The sequence below is a fragment of the Metschnikowia bicuspidata genome, assembly GCF_001664035.1.
Source record: "Metschnikowia bicuspidata var. bicuspidata NRRL YB-4993 chromosome Unknown METBIscaffold_2, whole genome shotgun sequence".
In the NCBI taxonomy this organism is placed as follows: Eukaryota; Fungi; Ascomycota; class Pichiomycetes; order Serinales; family Metschnikowiaceae; genus Metschnikowia; species Metschnikowia bicuspidata.
The window spans coordinates 1540002-1554619 of record NW_017387732.1 but is presented as its reverse complement, the minus strand read 5'-3'; the positions used below and the strand labels follow the sequence as shown (position 1 = coordinate 1554619).

The 14618-nt window shown below is 54.3% G+C and overlaps 6 protein-coding genes across 6 annotated transcripts; 4 read left to right on the top strand and 2 right to left on the bottom strand.

Moving 5' to 3' along the window:
* Window positions 1–1434: 1434 nt before the first annotated feature.
* On the top strand, window positions 1435–2787 carry METBIDRAFT_77757 (nucleoside transmembrane transporter; the record flags this gene model as incomplete). Its single annotated transcript, XM_018858755.1, has 1 exon — window positions 1435–2787. The coding sequence occupies one exon, from the start codon at window positions 1435–1437 to the stop codon at window positions 2785–2787; it is 1353 nt and encodes a 450-aa protein (XP_018712812.1).
* A 497-nt stretch (window positions 2788–3284) lies between these two features.
* On the top strand, window positions 3285–6885 carry MUC1 (Muc1p). The gene has a single exon (XM_018854564.1). It carries the CDS (start codon window positions 3783–3785, stop codon window positions 6744–6746), a length of 2964 nt encoding a protein of 987 aa, XP_018712811.1. The 5' UTR covers window positions 3285–3782; the 3' UTR covers window positions 6747–6885.
* A 140-nt stretch (window positions 6886–7025) lies between these two features.
* METBIDRAFT_39292 (uncharacterized protein) lies at window positions 7026–8837 on the top strand (the record flags this gene model as incomplete). The annotated part of the gene is made up of 2 exons (XM_018857126.1): window positions 7026–7330; window positions 7448–8837. The coding sequence occupies 2 exons, from the start codon at window positions 7026–7028 to the stop codon at window positions 8835–8837; spliced, it is 1695 nt and encodes a 564-aa protein (XP_018712810.1).
* Window positions 8838–9711: 874 nt separating this feature from the next.
* Window positions 9712–10767, top strand: METBIDRAFT_77755 (uncharacterized protein; the record flags this gene model as incomplete). The annotated part of the gene is made up of 2 exons (XM_018858754.1): window positions 9712–9807; window positions 9922–10767. 2 exons carry the CDS (start codon window positions 9712–9714, stop codon window positions 10765–10767), a joined length of 942 nt encoding a protein of 313 aa, XP_018712809.1.
* Window positions 10768–11204: 437 nt separating this feature from the next.
* On the bottom strand, window positions 11205–11795 carry SPC2 (signal peptidase complex subunit; the record flags this gene model as incomplete). The annotated part of the gene is made up of 2 exons (XM_018853924.1): window positions 11205–11691; window positions 11773–11795. The coding sequence occupies 2 exons, from the start codon at window positions 11793–11795 to the stop codon at window positions 11205–11207; spliced, it is 510 nt and encodes a 169-aa protein (XP_018712808.1).
* Window positions 11796–12139: 344 nt separating this feature from the next.
* On the bottom strand, window positions 12140–13954 carry METBIDRAFT_77754 (uncharacterized protein; the record flags this gene model as incomplete). The annotated part of the gene is made up of 1 exon (XM_018858753.1): window positions 12140–13954. One exon carries the CDS (start codon window positions 13952–13954, stop codon window positions 12140–12142), a length of 1815 nt encoding a protein of 604 aa, XP_018712807.1.
* Between the last annotated feature and the right edge of the window lie 664 nt (window positions 13955–14618).

Sequence of the window (14618 nt, the reverse complement as noted above, 5' to 3'; positions counted from 1 at the left end):
ATGTAGATAGGGGTCGTTTCGCCAGCGCCACTATTGGGTGGTTACCTGGCATCTGAAGTAAACCCTTTTCCCCCTATGTTCTGTTTCTCGACAACTTCTTGTCACGTAGTCTAGACCCAGGCCCCATTCGTCATGAGGATTCGCTAATTTCACCGAAGCCTTCGAAAAGAACCTACCATATCCTCTTTTCGTCAGACGTGCGTATGTGATTTTCGAGGCCTCTCCCCATTCAGCCTTCTATGTTCTTCCATTCAATCTGAAGCACATGGATGAATTTGCTGGGAATCCTTGCTTCACAACTTTCCTCACTCTTGGCCGACTGCGAATAGCCGCAGCCATCTTGTATCGCTCAAAGCCCGTGGGTTCTGACAGTGATCAGGACTAAGGTAAAGTCTCAGTAGCCTTCCCAAAACTGTAAAGACCGAGGCCCGTCCCTGATTCAAATCACCGCGCTATCTGAAAGAAAATTTAGAAGGCCATCTTAAAACAGAGTAATCATGTGAACAATCAGTATGTGCGAATGGACTCTTGTGAACAAGACAGCTCCTGTCAAAGAGATAAAAAGGGCAGGATCCAGAGTGGGCATGGAATCGGGCAAGCCATGTATGGCATCGCAGTGCTTCTCACTCTTTTCAGTGATCTTTAATCAGTTGTAAGGAACAAAAAAGCTTCGTCTTGTGGATATGTGTTTCCGATGAGGCTTGCGCGGTATCGACAATTTGCACCCATTCTCGTGGTCTTTCCAATGCACTGGACGTTGGGGAACTGGCTCCAAAACACGCCCACTTCGATTTTGTCCCATTTTTATGCCTAAAAAGAACCTGGTAACTTCAAAGCTACTGAAATCAACGAAAACCACAAGTTCAGCTGTTCCCCGAGATTGAGCCGCCCCAACGAGCAGTCGCAACCGGAGCTTCAGACCTCCGATTCTACGACACACCTAAGCCGCAGAGTATAATAAAATCGAACGACAAATTTCATGCTGGCAAAGAAAAAAGAAAAAAAAACCATCTCCATCGCGCCTGTCGACGAATCTAAGCGCAGCGATCCCATCGGTATCTAAGTGACAACACAGGGCGAGACATCCAGGCCTCGCACTATTATACTTGCCATGCAGAGACCATTGCCAGAACCAGAACAGTCACCTCACGCCGAAGAGACCAGAGACTCAATTATCAAAAGACAAAGCGGCCAGAAATCGCAAGCCTCGTCCATGCAAATATAAGCAACAAAAACACAAACTACCCGCATTTAGCCCGTCTTCTGGAGAGACTCTTGGGTCTCTGGACTTTCCGGCCCTGGCCCCAGAAAAATGTCGCATACCTCGCGGCCCCGGGCCTGCGCTTATCTCTGGCCCCAGTGCGATAGGTCCATTGATACCGTAATCTTCTCAGACCATCAGCAAAAGTGACACTGTCCATCGAATTCCACGAAATGCCCTGCGCCGAGACCCCCGGCACCGCACGTGACCCGGTCATCTGGCGTGTTTCCCGCTGGAACGTCACGTTGTCGCAGCTCCAGTATGTAACTTTCACCATCATAGGCGTGGCGCTCCTCTGGCCCTGGAACTGTTTTCTCAGTGCGTCGGCGTATTACGGCGAGCGGTTCGCCCACTCGCCCGGCTTGATGAAAATATACTCCTCGACGATGATGTCGGTGTCGACCGTGACGTCGACCACGTACAATTACTACTTATCGCAAAAGCAGACGGGTGTCGATTACAAGCATCGTATAAACATGGGCTTGGGCCTCACCATCGCAGTGTTCGTGGTGATGGCCTTTTCGTGTGTCGCAAGCATGTTCATCCGGATGCAAGACAATGTGTTTTTCGTTGGGCTCATGGGCATGGTGCTTGTCAGCGCCATGGCCACGTGCTTGGCCCAGAACGGCACCATGGCCACCGTCAATGTGATGGGCCACATCTACACAAACGCCGTCATGGTGGGGCAGGCCATTGCCGGCATTCTCCCTTCGGTTGCCCTCATTGTGTCGATTTTGGTGGTGGGCGACAACGGCCATGGAAAGGCCGCGCCAGACGAGGCCCCGTATGTCGACAAGAACTTTGGCTTGTTCGTGTACTACATCACCGCCAGCTTGGTCTCGATGGCGTCCATAGCTTTGTTGGCTCTCATTGGCTGGCACAAGTCGGACTCCATGTATAGAGCCTTGACGGACTTGGTGTCTGAGGAAGAGGGCCTTGAGGCCGAGCAGCCAGAGGACGTCCCTGTGCAAACGACCCACGTGCCCTTCCACGTCCTATGGTGCAAATTGAAGGCTATTGTGCTGACGATCTTCCTCACATTTGCCGTGACGCTCCTGTTCCCGGTGTTTGCGCTGATCGTGGAGTCTGTGCACGGCGAGTCGCATTTCGTGCTTCTCAGGAAAAACATCTACATTCCCTTTGTTTACTTTGTCTGGAACCTCGGCGACCTCATGGGCCGTGTTCTCTGTGGACGCCTGAAATCGAGGGTGCTCATCAGGAACCCGAGGACCCTCATCACGTACTCCGTGGGCCGATTGGTGTTTATTCCCTTGTTCCTCACGTGCAACATACACCCCCTGGGCAAGCCTCCGGTGTTGTCCTCCGATGTGTGGTACATTTTGCTTCAGTTTTTGTTTGGGTTTTCGAATGGCCAGCTTGTCACGTCCTGCTTCATGGTGGTCGGCGACCATTGCGACACGTCTGAGGAGAAGGAGGCCGCCGGCGGATTCACCTCCGTGTTTTTGAGCGTCGGGCTTGCCGTGGGCAGTATTCTTAGCTATTTGTTGGTTTTGCTTGTCGATTGAAGATAATGGTGACCAGTGGTGAAGCTCCAGAGCGCGATTGGTCCAGACGTGCAATGCCTCGATTTTCGTTCGTGGCCAAGTATGCACTGAGAGCAAAGCATCTTGCTGCTGAAAATACGAGATACGCTTGAAGGTCATAGGTCGTCAGTTTTGGATGCCCACATGGGCCGGGTGGACGGAAACGGTTGACCACGAAGCGTCTGTCATGCGAAGCGTTCTGCCTGGGCACGTCTTGCGGTATGTTCCCGATGCTGTACTAACTGAACACGACAGATTTCTTGACGAGAACAAAAGTGTCGAACCGCCTCACAGATCGAGCCGGAAAATCTGATGTACTCAACTAGGATGTATGCGATCTTACACGCGCCACTGGGGCTGCCATGGCCACATTTGAGTCCTGCTGGTTAACCCTACTCGGAAAGTTTAGAGGGCCAGATTCCCATCTGCTCTCAAAGCCTACACATATATCCTAGTGTCTATTGTTGGACTTCAAGCAAGACTGTTCCTACTTCCAGTTGCTGGCCAAGCTAGAGCTTTTATCGCCGGGTTTCTACATCAGTCATAGCATTACAATTGACCGCGACAAAACACTCTAACTCCTTTGCATTCTGAAGCTTGGTATGCAACACTTCAGGACAGCGCAACTGGCCATCAAAGACCACGCTCAGGCAAGTATGAAGCAAGCTCGCCGCCGCACCCAGTGCGGCCGGTCACGTGACGCGCCTGGCGCAGTATCCCACGCGTTCGCAAGCGACTAGTCAGCTATACTACTTTAGCCGCCACTAAAGCCCCCAACCCGGCCGGCATTCCCACCCAAACCACGGTCCAAAGCTTTGTAAATCCACCCACAACAAGGCAAATATCCCATTTACCTGCAGGTGTCCCGCAAAGCAAAAAAAGACCACCCCTGCCGCCAGATCTCGCCTGCCGCCAGACCTCACAGGGGCTCCAACCTCCGCCCACCGCCGTCAGACGCCCCCGATTTTATCGCCACAATGTCGTTTTGGGCAGAAAACAAACACACGTTCAAATCAGCCGGGATCGCCACGGCCAAAGGCATCGGCTCCGGCACAAAGGCGCTCTCCAAGGCCGGCTACAACACGTACAAAAACCACGACGCCGCCAAGAAAGGCGGCCTGGCGCCCGGCGAAAATAGCACGCTGCCGCCGCCCTCCGGCCCCGCGGCCCCCATCATGGATAAGGAGAAATTGCACTCCTTGCCCCCGCCGCCCAAGCGGAACGTGCCCACCTATGCCGCGCCTTCCCGCGGTGAGGTCTCCGCGTACCTGGGCGCCACTATCCAGGCTGCGTCCAACGAAACCGCCGGGCCCCCGACGCTGGGGCCTCTGGCGGGACCGCCGGGCCACGTCCTGCAGGCAGTGCCGCCGGCGCCGTTGCCGGCCCGGCCCGTGCCAGCAAATCCAAGCGGGCCTATGCCGGCAGACCCGCCGCCAATAGCCTCGCGGCCACGCATGCCTGTGCCAGGGTCCTTGGACAATGCTCAGGCGCCGGCCGCTGCCACGGCCGCTGGGGCACCCGTCATTCCCACCCGAGCCCAACCGGCCCCTTACTTGGAAAGTCCATCTCCACAGAGCCTTCCCAACCCACAGAGCCTTCCCAATCCACAGAGCCTTCCCAATCCACAGAGCCTTCCCAATGCACCAAACGCTCTGAACCCACCAACCCCACCGAATCCACTGCACCCTCCCAACCCCTCTCTGCAAACCCCCCACTCCCAGAACCCGGAGCAACAGGTCAAGCGCGTGCCCAAGCCACCGCCCGACGTGTCGATGTTTGCGCCACCGCCAGTGCGCAGAGACAGAGGCGAGGCGCAGGCTCAGGGACAGCCCGGGGCACTCTCGTCGGCAGGGGCCCATGTTCCGTCGTTACCACCAAGAGCAGGCTCGGTGAGCGCATCGCCTCCGCCATCATACTCAGAGACGGCGCCCGCGCCGGCGGGCTCTTTGGGCCACGGCTCGGAGAACGGCTCGGATCAACCGCCCTCTCGCGCCCCTGTGAGATATACGGCCATCGACGTCTCCAAGCTCGGGCCCCCGCCGCCCAGAAGGCCGGGTGCGGCCGAATGGCCAGCTTCCAGAACCGAGTCGGCCGCGTCCGTAAGCAGCGCTAGTGTGGTGTCCCCGCCTCCAAGGCCCGTGTCGGTCAGTGCAGCCGCCTCTCCGCAACCCTCTCATACAACGGTGCCGCCGGTGAAACCGAAGAAAACCCCTCCTCCCAAACCGGCAAAACTTCAGCAGAGCGAGCTTGCTCCGCCAAGCGCGTCGCCGTCTCTTCCTCAGCAAAGTCCATTGCCTCACAATCCTGGAATCCGGTCTGTGAATGGCCTTGAGGCGCCCTCTGAACCGACGGGAGTGGCTCCTGTCGCGTCCATGCCTTCGGCACCAAACTTTGCCGCTGAGATCGCCATGTTGAAGCTGCATATGTCGCAAGGCCCCGGGTCTCAAAGTCCCGAGAGCCATGCGAAGCCCCAGCGGCCTGTTAAGCCGTCAAAGCCCCAGCTAAACCAGCAGCCGGTCCTTCCATCGCAATCAGCCACCTTTGAAACGGCCAAGCCCGAATCAAATGACAAGCCCGCGAAGCCCCCGAAACCCCAAAAACCACCGAAGCCAGGTAAGCCTGCGGTGTTCTTTTCCACCCCTTCACTGGTAGCCCCAGAAATTCGGAGCATACCAAGTAAGCAGGCACCCAAACCTCTCGTGTTGCCTTTCTCCGTCGAGCGCTTAAACCACCCAACTCCACAGAGCCATATGCCGGGATTCAGAATCCCGGTCAAGGGCCAGTTTCATCACGAAGAGAGCCACAAAGACGCGGAACAGGCGGGCATTGAATCCAGCCATGAAACGCCCAGTCGGGAAAAGTCGTTTCCAAGCCCTGTGCAAATACCGCTTCTGGCCGAACCCGGAACCCACCCTTCTGTCAACCGTCTTGTGCCAGGCTTTAGAGTACCAGTGAAAGGCCAGTTCAATCAAAACAGGAAGCCAGACGAATTGGAATCACCCTCCCTGGACCCCAGATCCACCCGGTCCACTCCCCCTCCCGTGCCGCCATCGAGAAATTCCAAAGTTCAATCCAACACGTCTTCTGCATCTTCAACTCCACCTCCTCCTCCGCCCGCGAGGAATTACACCAGGGCTCCAGCACCAGTACCGCAAGAAGCAGTTGTGCGTCCCACGGTGGACCTCGAGCTATCCACCGGTTGGTATGCCAACATAGACTCTCCTCTTGTGCTTCCCTCTGCGCTTCTGGGCCTCAATTACTCCTCGAGCTTCCTGACCACCACTAAGTCTTTTCCTAGTGGACCTCTGCAAGAAAACATACGTACATTAGACGTGAGATTTCAGGATTTATCGAGGGCAATTTACCAGATAAAATGGATTGGTGACAGATTCGCGGACGCGGTAGGGGAGATGATCAAATTTGTTCCATCGCCAATTGAACACAATTGTCCTACAAAGAAGCAGTTGGTGGAATACAGCGAGAAATTCGGGGGTTATGTGACTTCCTGGTGCTCACACAAAGAGGGCCAACAAGTTGGGACTGGGGAGTGTTGGGATCTCGCCAAGGAAGCACTCGCTAAGGGATGTGGCAAACATGCGTTCGTCTCGCAGTATTATCACCATGGCTATCCTATTTTGGAACTCACGGGCACTGCCTCAGGCAAAACAGTATCTAAGGGTCCCGAGGACGAGATCAGACCGGGAGACGTCTTGCAATTCAAACTGGCCACTTTCTATAATAAGCATACAGGCGTCACGCAAACCGTTGGAAGCCCGAATCACACCGCCGTTGTGATTGAGAAAGGTCAAGAAAGTTTGTTGGTGTTGGAGCAAAACGTCCAGGGGGTGAAAATTGTCAGGAAGGGAGAATATGTTTTGGGCAATATGACAGGAGGTTCTGTCATGGTATATAGGCCTGTTCCGGCCACATGGGCCGAGTGAGTATTTTCCCTAATTGAGTCGCAACCCTATATTCCACTACCGCTCGCTGTTGAGTCAACGCGTCAGTGCCGCATACACAAAAAAGAATACTACATAATCTCTGATTGTCGCAAAAGACATGGACTGCAAAAGAATTTAAGAAAAGACCACTCGCTAATTCAGTGCCGTCGCGTGCCCGATGCAGGATGATGGTATGGCATAGACAGTCATCTCGCGAAACAGTCAAGAGATGAGGTTGGCGCCAATAGTCAAATCGGTGAAGTCATCGCTCAATTCGAAATGGCCACTGACGAAATACAAGCTCCAGCCCTTTCGACGCCACAAGACGATTCTGCGTTTACTTACGCGAAAGTCAACAAGGCCGAGATTCGAAGATCCCATCTTCAGCTCGCAGAGGGCGATGACTATGTTGCAAGAATCCACGAGTACTACTCTCTAGATGAGTTGGCCTCATTTTTGTGCGGGACATCTCCCGCAGAAAATGGCGAGCAGGGCAACAAGTACAAAAGGGTCACCCTTCAATTTCCAGACCTGTTGATCTGTGACTCGGCCACGATCGTCCAGGAACTTCAGAAAAAGCTCAAGTTGACCAGCCAAGATACTTGCAGTCAACCGCCAGACCTCCTGTGTTCTTCCGAAGAAAAGGCTCCCGGTTTGAAGTGTCAAAGTGGAAGTTGTACAAGCAAATGCGTGACCCAAAGTTCGTGCTGCTCTGACCCCATGGACTCCAACCAGAGATTGTGGATTTTGGCCGACACATCGTATTCTGCCTGCTGTATTGATGAGGTCGCAGCACAGCACGTGAACTCTGACTTGGTAGTCCACTTTGGAGACGCTTGTCTAAACCCGGTGGCGTCCTTGTCTTCGGCATACGTGTTTGGGAAACCGCGCCTTGATTTAGGACACCTTGCAAGCGAGTTCGAGGCCCGGTATCCTTTGTCTTCATTCAAAGACCAGAAAGTGGTGCTCCTCGCTGATGCTCCCCACACGTATCTTCTAGAAGCCTTGGCAAGGAGGCTCAGCGAATACCAAATAATTGTCACGGACTTGAATTTGTCTGACGAGCACTCGCTGATCATCGGACACCAGCCACAGCTTTGTCCAGCCAGCAACCTCCGTGCGCTTGGGAGGGTGTTCAGAGGGCTTGATGTGGAAGATAATGATGACTCGGTTCTCAGCGAGTACGACCTCTTCCACATCGGGCTTCCCGAGGCGCCTCGTCTCCTCCAATTGACCACGAAGTTCCAGTCGGTGACCACGTTCCACGAAAACAAGGTATCGCAGGGACCATTTCCCAACTTGATGCGCCGTTACAGGTACATGCACATGGCTAGGGCAGCAGGAACGGTCGGGATACTTGTCAACACGCTCTCGCTTGCCAACACCAAAGTGTTGGTCAACCAGCTCGCAAAAAAAATCAAGGAGGCCGGAAAGAAGCACTATATTTTCGTGGTCGGCAAGCCCAACGTGGCGAAGCTAGCCAATTTCGAGGCTGTGGACATGTGGTGTGTGCTCGGGTGTGACCACCAGGGCATCATCTTGGACCAGACCAGCGAGTACTTCAAGCCGATTGTCACCCCGTACGAGCTTATTCTCGCCATTGGCGATGAGTTCAGCTGGACGGGCAAATGGGTCACGGACTTCCGAAACGTCTTGAGTGAGATAGGCGAGGATGACGTGCCGGAGGCGCCACAAGGCGAGAGCTCGCAAAACAGCGGGTTGCCCGAAGACCAGGAAAGCGACGAGGAGCCCGAGTTCAATCCGGTCACGGGGCTGTATACAAGCACGGCCCGGCCTTTACGGCGACTCCAGCACCTCCGGGTGACCATGAACGAGGCCGATGATCTGCAAAGCGGAGACTCTGCGGGCACGCCGAACGGCAACCCCGGTGCCTTGGTGCAAAGGCCCTCTGGCGCTGTGGCCCTCCGCGGGACGGTCTCAACATCTGCAGCACATCTCCAGACCAGACAGTGGACTGGATTGGGAAGCGATTGGACCGAGGATGCAGATGCAGACGGTGCTGCCGTGGAAGAAGGCACCAGTGGCATTGCACGTGGCTACGCGTTTGATGTGGAGAACCGCAATGCGTGATTGGGGCTTGAGGGTGCTTGGTCTGGTGTGCGTCGCATGGTGTGGATTGATGTTCGGTGGTATTCAGATAACTGAGTGCCAGGAATTGACTTCATGGAAATGCGCATCAGCTGGACTCAGTCAATGGAAATGAACATCATGTGGACTCAGTCAATGGGAATGAACATCATGTGGACTCAGTCAATGAAAATGAACATCATGTGCATTAATGCAAATGAGCATTATTTGGATTCAGGTAATGGAAATGAACATCATGTGGACTCAGTCAATGGGAATGAACATCATGTGGACTCAGTCAATGAAAATGAGCAGGAATTCCGTCAATGGAAAGTAACTGGAGTTTAGTCATTGCAAATGCATATCCAGTGGTACCCACTAAATGGGATTGACCATCATGTGCATTAATGCAAATGAGCATCAGCTGGATTCAGTCATTGCAAATGATCATTATTTGGATTCATCAATGGAAATGACCATCCGGTGCAACTCGCTTAACGGGCATTATTCATTTAATGGAATTGATCATCCGGTGGAAGTGCGGGAATGAAATTACCGGCCTTTCTGCCAGCCCTGCTCTCATTGCCATGGTCTGTGCTCAACGGGGACATTGTCAATGAAGCGCACAGGCCCCATCTCGCTTCCTGCACGGAGCCCGCATCGTGCATGGGTCGTGCAGGGCCGCGCCGGGCCCGGCCCAGGCCCCGTGGTCTACTCTGGCCCACTGTCGCCGGATACGGCGTTCATCCGTGGTGCCGTCTTTTGAGCTGCTCTTGAACCATTGGGAATTGTATTTCCGATATCCGCAAGCCTGCCCCGGACCAGCATTTCTCGCGGCCAACGATCAGGACGCACGCCCCAAATACAAACCCGCACCATGCCCATCGCGTACCTGTTTAGCGTGGACTCTCTAGTCCATCGGCTCACGCAACACCGCATCTGGGCCGCCGTGGCTCTATGCGGCCTATGGTATGTACGAGCCGGCCGCAGAAGCCCTCGCGTCACGTGATGTACTAACCCCGCAAGCATACGCTGTGTTTCCGACCGGGCTGGCCTTCTCGCAGGGGCCGTCTACCTCGGCGTCGAGTTGCTTGCACTAACAAACAGAATCGCCAAGCTCCCTACCTCCCCTCTTCCCCCATTGGGGCCCAATGACGTGGCAATTGTCACCGGAGGCCTGAGCGGGCTTGGGCTCGAGATGGTGAAAATGCTCCTGCAGAAACACAGGCTCCTGCGGGTGTTTGTCTTGGACATCACGGAGCCCGAGCCGGGCCTTGGCGACGCCGTGCTTTTCCTCCGGTGCGACTTGGCCTCGTGGCAGGCCGTGGACGCGGCGTTGTCGCAGATCTCGGCCCGGTGCAAGGCGCTGGGCCGGCCGGTCAGTGTGGTCATCAACAACGCGGGCGTGCGGCTGGACGGGTGTCTCTTGGCCATGGCGAGAGAGTCCATCCAGCGCGATTTCACAGTCAACACCTTTGCCCCGGTGTCGATTTTGCAGCGCGTGGTCTCGGAGCACGTGGCCACCCACGCACATCGCAGATTATCCATCGTCACGGTCTCGTCGGTGCTTGCGGCCTTGGGGCCGCGGAACCTCCTGTCGTACTCTGCCTCGAAGGCCGCAGCCACGCAGTTCCACGAGGTGCTCTCACGCGAGTTGGCCGAGCTTCCCTCCGTGAGAATGCTTTTGGTGATGCCTGGCCAGTTGACCACGCAGATGTTCAGTGACCTTGAGCCCAGCAGACGCTTTGTGGCGCCACTCGTGGACCACCGTGCACTCGCAGAGTCCATTCTCGAAAAGGTCGAACTAGGCGAGGAGGGCGTTATGTGTGAGCCGTTCTACGCAAACTTCGGCTATTTGATCAAGGCGCTACCGTGGAAACTACAGCAGATGGCGCGGGACTTTTCGCAGATGGACGAGAAGATCAAGCCCTAGGCCGCCCTGCGATGCTTCCGGGGACATGCCATGGATCTAACACATTGTCGCACGGTGGCTTGGTTGAACATTCCATGGACGAAAGGCGTTGCCGTATGATCGCTGCATCAAACATTTCATGGACTAAACACGTTGTCGTATGATCGCTGCATCAAACATTTCATGGACGAAAGACGTTGTCGTATGATCGCTTTCTCAAACATTCCATGGACTAAACACGTTGTCGTATGATCGCTTTTTCAAACATTTCATGGACTAAACACGTTGCCGCATGATCGCTCCATCAAACACACCAGTGCTCAGACTGGACCGGCCCCAGCTCCCAGCCCTGAGGTCGCCCACTAAATAAAAACACTCACTGATACAATTTCATTCCCATTTACATAATTCCATATATGACCACCAGCATTTCCTCGGTGCTCCGCTCGGCCACGCGACTACTGCTGCTTCTTCTCCAAAAGCTCTCTGAATATCTGCTTGCTTTCCTCGTGGTTCAAGAAGCCGAATGCATCAAACATCTTGGCAAACGGAATGCTCTCGGTGACTGGCGCAGAGAAATTGTCGTTTATGACCACCTTGACGTCATAGATCGGGTCAAAGGGCTCCGCCAGCGCATACACCGAAATCTTCTGTTTCTTCTCGTTGAACCCAATGTACTTGTTGTTCTTGTAGCCCTTGCCATTCGAGAGAACATACATCGCCGCAGAAATGACAGCGTATAGCGCAATGAGTGCCACTATAACGTAGTAGCTGTCGTTGAACGAGACGTTTTTCTCCAAGTAATAGAGCCCGCCTGCAATGGCAACCGTGGAAAAACCGAGCGCAAGCTTGAGGTCGCCAAGAGCAAACGATTGTTCGTAGCCCAATTGCTGGAATAGCTCTGGAAGTGCCTCGTCGACGGCCAGGCGCAATTCTGCCACCGAGCTGAAATGTTAGTTTTTGTTCCGGGCCGATGAAACATAGCAAAGCCTTTTTGCTGCCTGCTGTGCATTACACGTTACGTACTTTAAGTTGACTTTCTTTCCCATGGTGATGTGATGATAAGAACAGGTGGTGTCTTCGCGCATGAGTTTATGTGCGGCCGGGGATGTCTTCGCGCATGAGTTTATGTGCGGCCGGGGACGCGGGCCAGCACCGAGCCGCGTCCAAAGACGGAAAACCATTTTCGGCCCGTTTCGTCCACCCAATGATTTTTTTGGGTTTTGGGATAGCGAAGGAGCCAGTGATCAGAATTGGTTTTTCGTCGTCTGCCGAAAAAATGGAAGCTAGCGCAGGGAGCAGCCCATTGTTTGCACCATGTCTAGCCCAGGTGCAATGGCACACGACGGCACGCCAGAACAGGCTCTGCCTCAGGGCCTAACAGGCACGCCACTCACGACGAGAGAAGTATGAACTTCTTCTTCTTCTTCTTCTTGCCGCTGGGGTTTTCCGCCTCGTACCTGGCAATCTCCTCGCGAGCCTTCCGGATCATTTCCTCGGCGTCCCACGCATCCTCTTCTTCAACATGCCTCGAGTCGGTTTTGGGGATTTTCATGCCCCAAACGGATTTCTGCAACTGGGGGGACCCTCCGCCAGCTTCGCCGTCGGATACCTCTGCGCTGTTGCTGTTCGGCTCGGTCTCGGCGGTCTCGCCTGACAAAGCAGGAAGCTCTCGATGGTCCGTAATTGTCAAACTGCCAAACAGAGCCAGTGGCATCCATGAATCCGCGCCTTGGCCGGCGTCGTGTCGGCTATTTCCCCCGTTGTTCTCCCTCTCTATATACTCCCTGGCCCTTCTTTCTTCTTCGTTCACGGCACGGCGCCTGTCCAGCTCCTCCTTCTTGAATTTCCTCGACGACGACTTGGTGCGTTTCTGGAGAGAGGGCTTGAAGGCGTCCCACAGATCTTTGGAGATGTATTCGTTGTTCTGCCAGTTGCACTCCAAAAAGCCGATTGATGTTCCCAGAGGCAAATGCAGGAGATACTTGTACTTCGTTGCAGCGGTTTCCGAGTCTAGCTCTTCGAACTTGATGTTCTCTACTTTGGCAATCACCGAGAACGGCAACTGCGTATAGTCCAGATTGAAGCTGGTCTTCAACACCTTCATGTCAAGAGGCGAGAGCACGTATGTGGAGGAGGACTTGAAGCCCGTCTGGTAGTAGTAGAACGTGGGCTGATGTGGATCCGGCGCTTGTTTTGCTGGTTCCTTCGAGCTGCGATCGGTGAAATCGGACGAGAATTTCGAGGCCCACTCCTGCAAGTCGTTGTCAATGGACTTGAAAGCGAGCTTGTAGAACGTCCCGTCGTCGTCATAGAGTTCTTGGTCAAGCTCAAGCGCCTTTCTCAAGTCCGTTTTTTCCTGTTCGTACATCTGCGACAAATAGCTGAAGTCGCCTTTGAAAAACCTCAGGTACTGGCTCAAGTCCGGCTCTTCTTGGTTTGCCCACGGAAATGTTTCACGAAGCGAGCCTGCGTCAAGCCAGCTCGGAGCCGGCACAACGCTATCGGCAGATCTTGTCATGAGAGACAAAACGACCTCGTCGCCGATTTTGGGAACCTCGAAACGTTCGTCGACATTGTCTATTTGCACGGGTTTGACGTCTTGTTTGCGGATGATCGATCCGCAAAGGGGGCAGTCGTTGTACTTTTCAACGACGGCCTTGCTTTCTTTCTTCATTTTTGTGGGCACCTCGCTTTCCAACAACGAAAGAAGACAGGTGAGACACAAAATATGACCACAAGCGGTCACCATTCGTGGGGCCACCAATTCTTCCGAGAGGCAGATGGGACACGCGTTGCCCTTCGGCACGATGATGCGCAAGATGTCTTGCGTATCGACAGGAACATTGGGGTCAATCTGTTGCGGCCTGTACGACTTGCGATGGTCCACAACAAACTTGTAGTTCACGTTGATGAAGCGCATTCCGTGCAAGAAAAGCTTCTTTTTCGAGACCCGGGGTCTGTTTGATGATAGGCGGCGTGGCCGGTGGTGGTTTTGGTGGTATTCGGTCAGATCTCGGTACAGCAGGAAGTCCAAGAGATGGTTGATGGAGATCTGGTTCTTGCGCGAGCTCCCGCTGTATTTTTTGTTCGCCTTCACCTGCCTCTCGATATGTTCCGAGAAGTCGTCATTTCGGTTGATTCGGGGGAGCTTCTTCTTGTTTTTGGGTTTTGCGCCTTCTCTCCCGTCAAGATTGCTGTTGCTCATAGTTGAGGGAAACCCAAGAGCATGTTGCGGAGATACCTCCAACGTATGCGATGAGTTGTTTTTCGAATTTAGCCTTTCGGGAAGGCTAATATGAAAAGTGCTTGTGAAGCGGGGCGGCGGGTGTGGTCGCGTGTTCTAGGAGTCCCCACCGGTCTTGGGGCTTCGGACTTCGGATTCCTGAGTAATTCCATGGCAAACACCCATCACGTTTTATGTGAGTGGAAGCATGCAGGTGCGACGTCTTGCAGGCAGCCATGTCGGATTTGCTTCTCAGGGTTTGCCGCCGTCCATTCCCTCAAAAATTGATTTCTTTGCGTTAGGCATTTTCGCTATCTTGATAAGATGTTTCTGGTTGTCGGCCACAATACATTTCTCTTTTCAGGGCCTTGCATTGTCATCCACCGCAAAGGCTTGTCCCAAAGCCCGGGGAGACCAGTGCACCAGTGGGCTCCGGCTCGGAGCGGACTTCCGCTATGACCATACAGCGCAAAGAAAAGAAACAGCCGTAGCCGCCGAGACCTTTAGTCACTTGTCTTACTGCCGCCAGCGCGGTCGGGCCGCTCAGCCACAAAGACGGCTTGGCTTTTGTGCTGCAAATCCGAACAAACATATAAGTAGCCCACCTGTCGCCCCAGTGCGCACCAGCTCCACCAGACATGGTCAC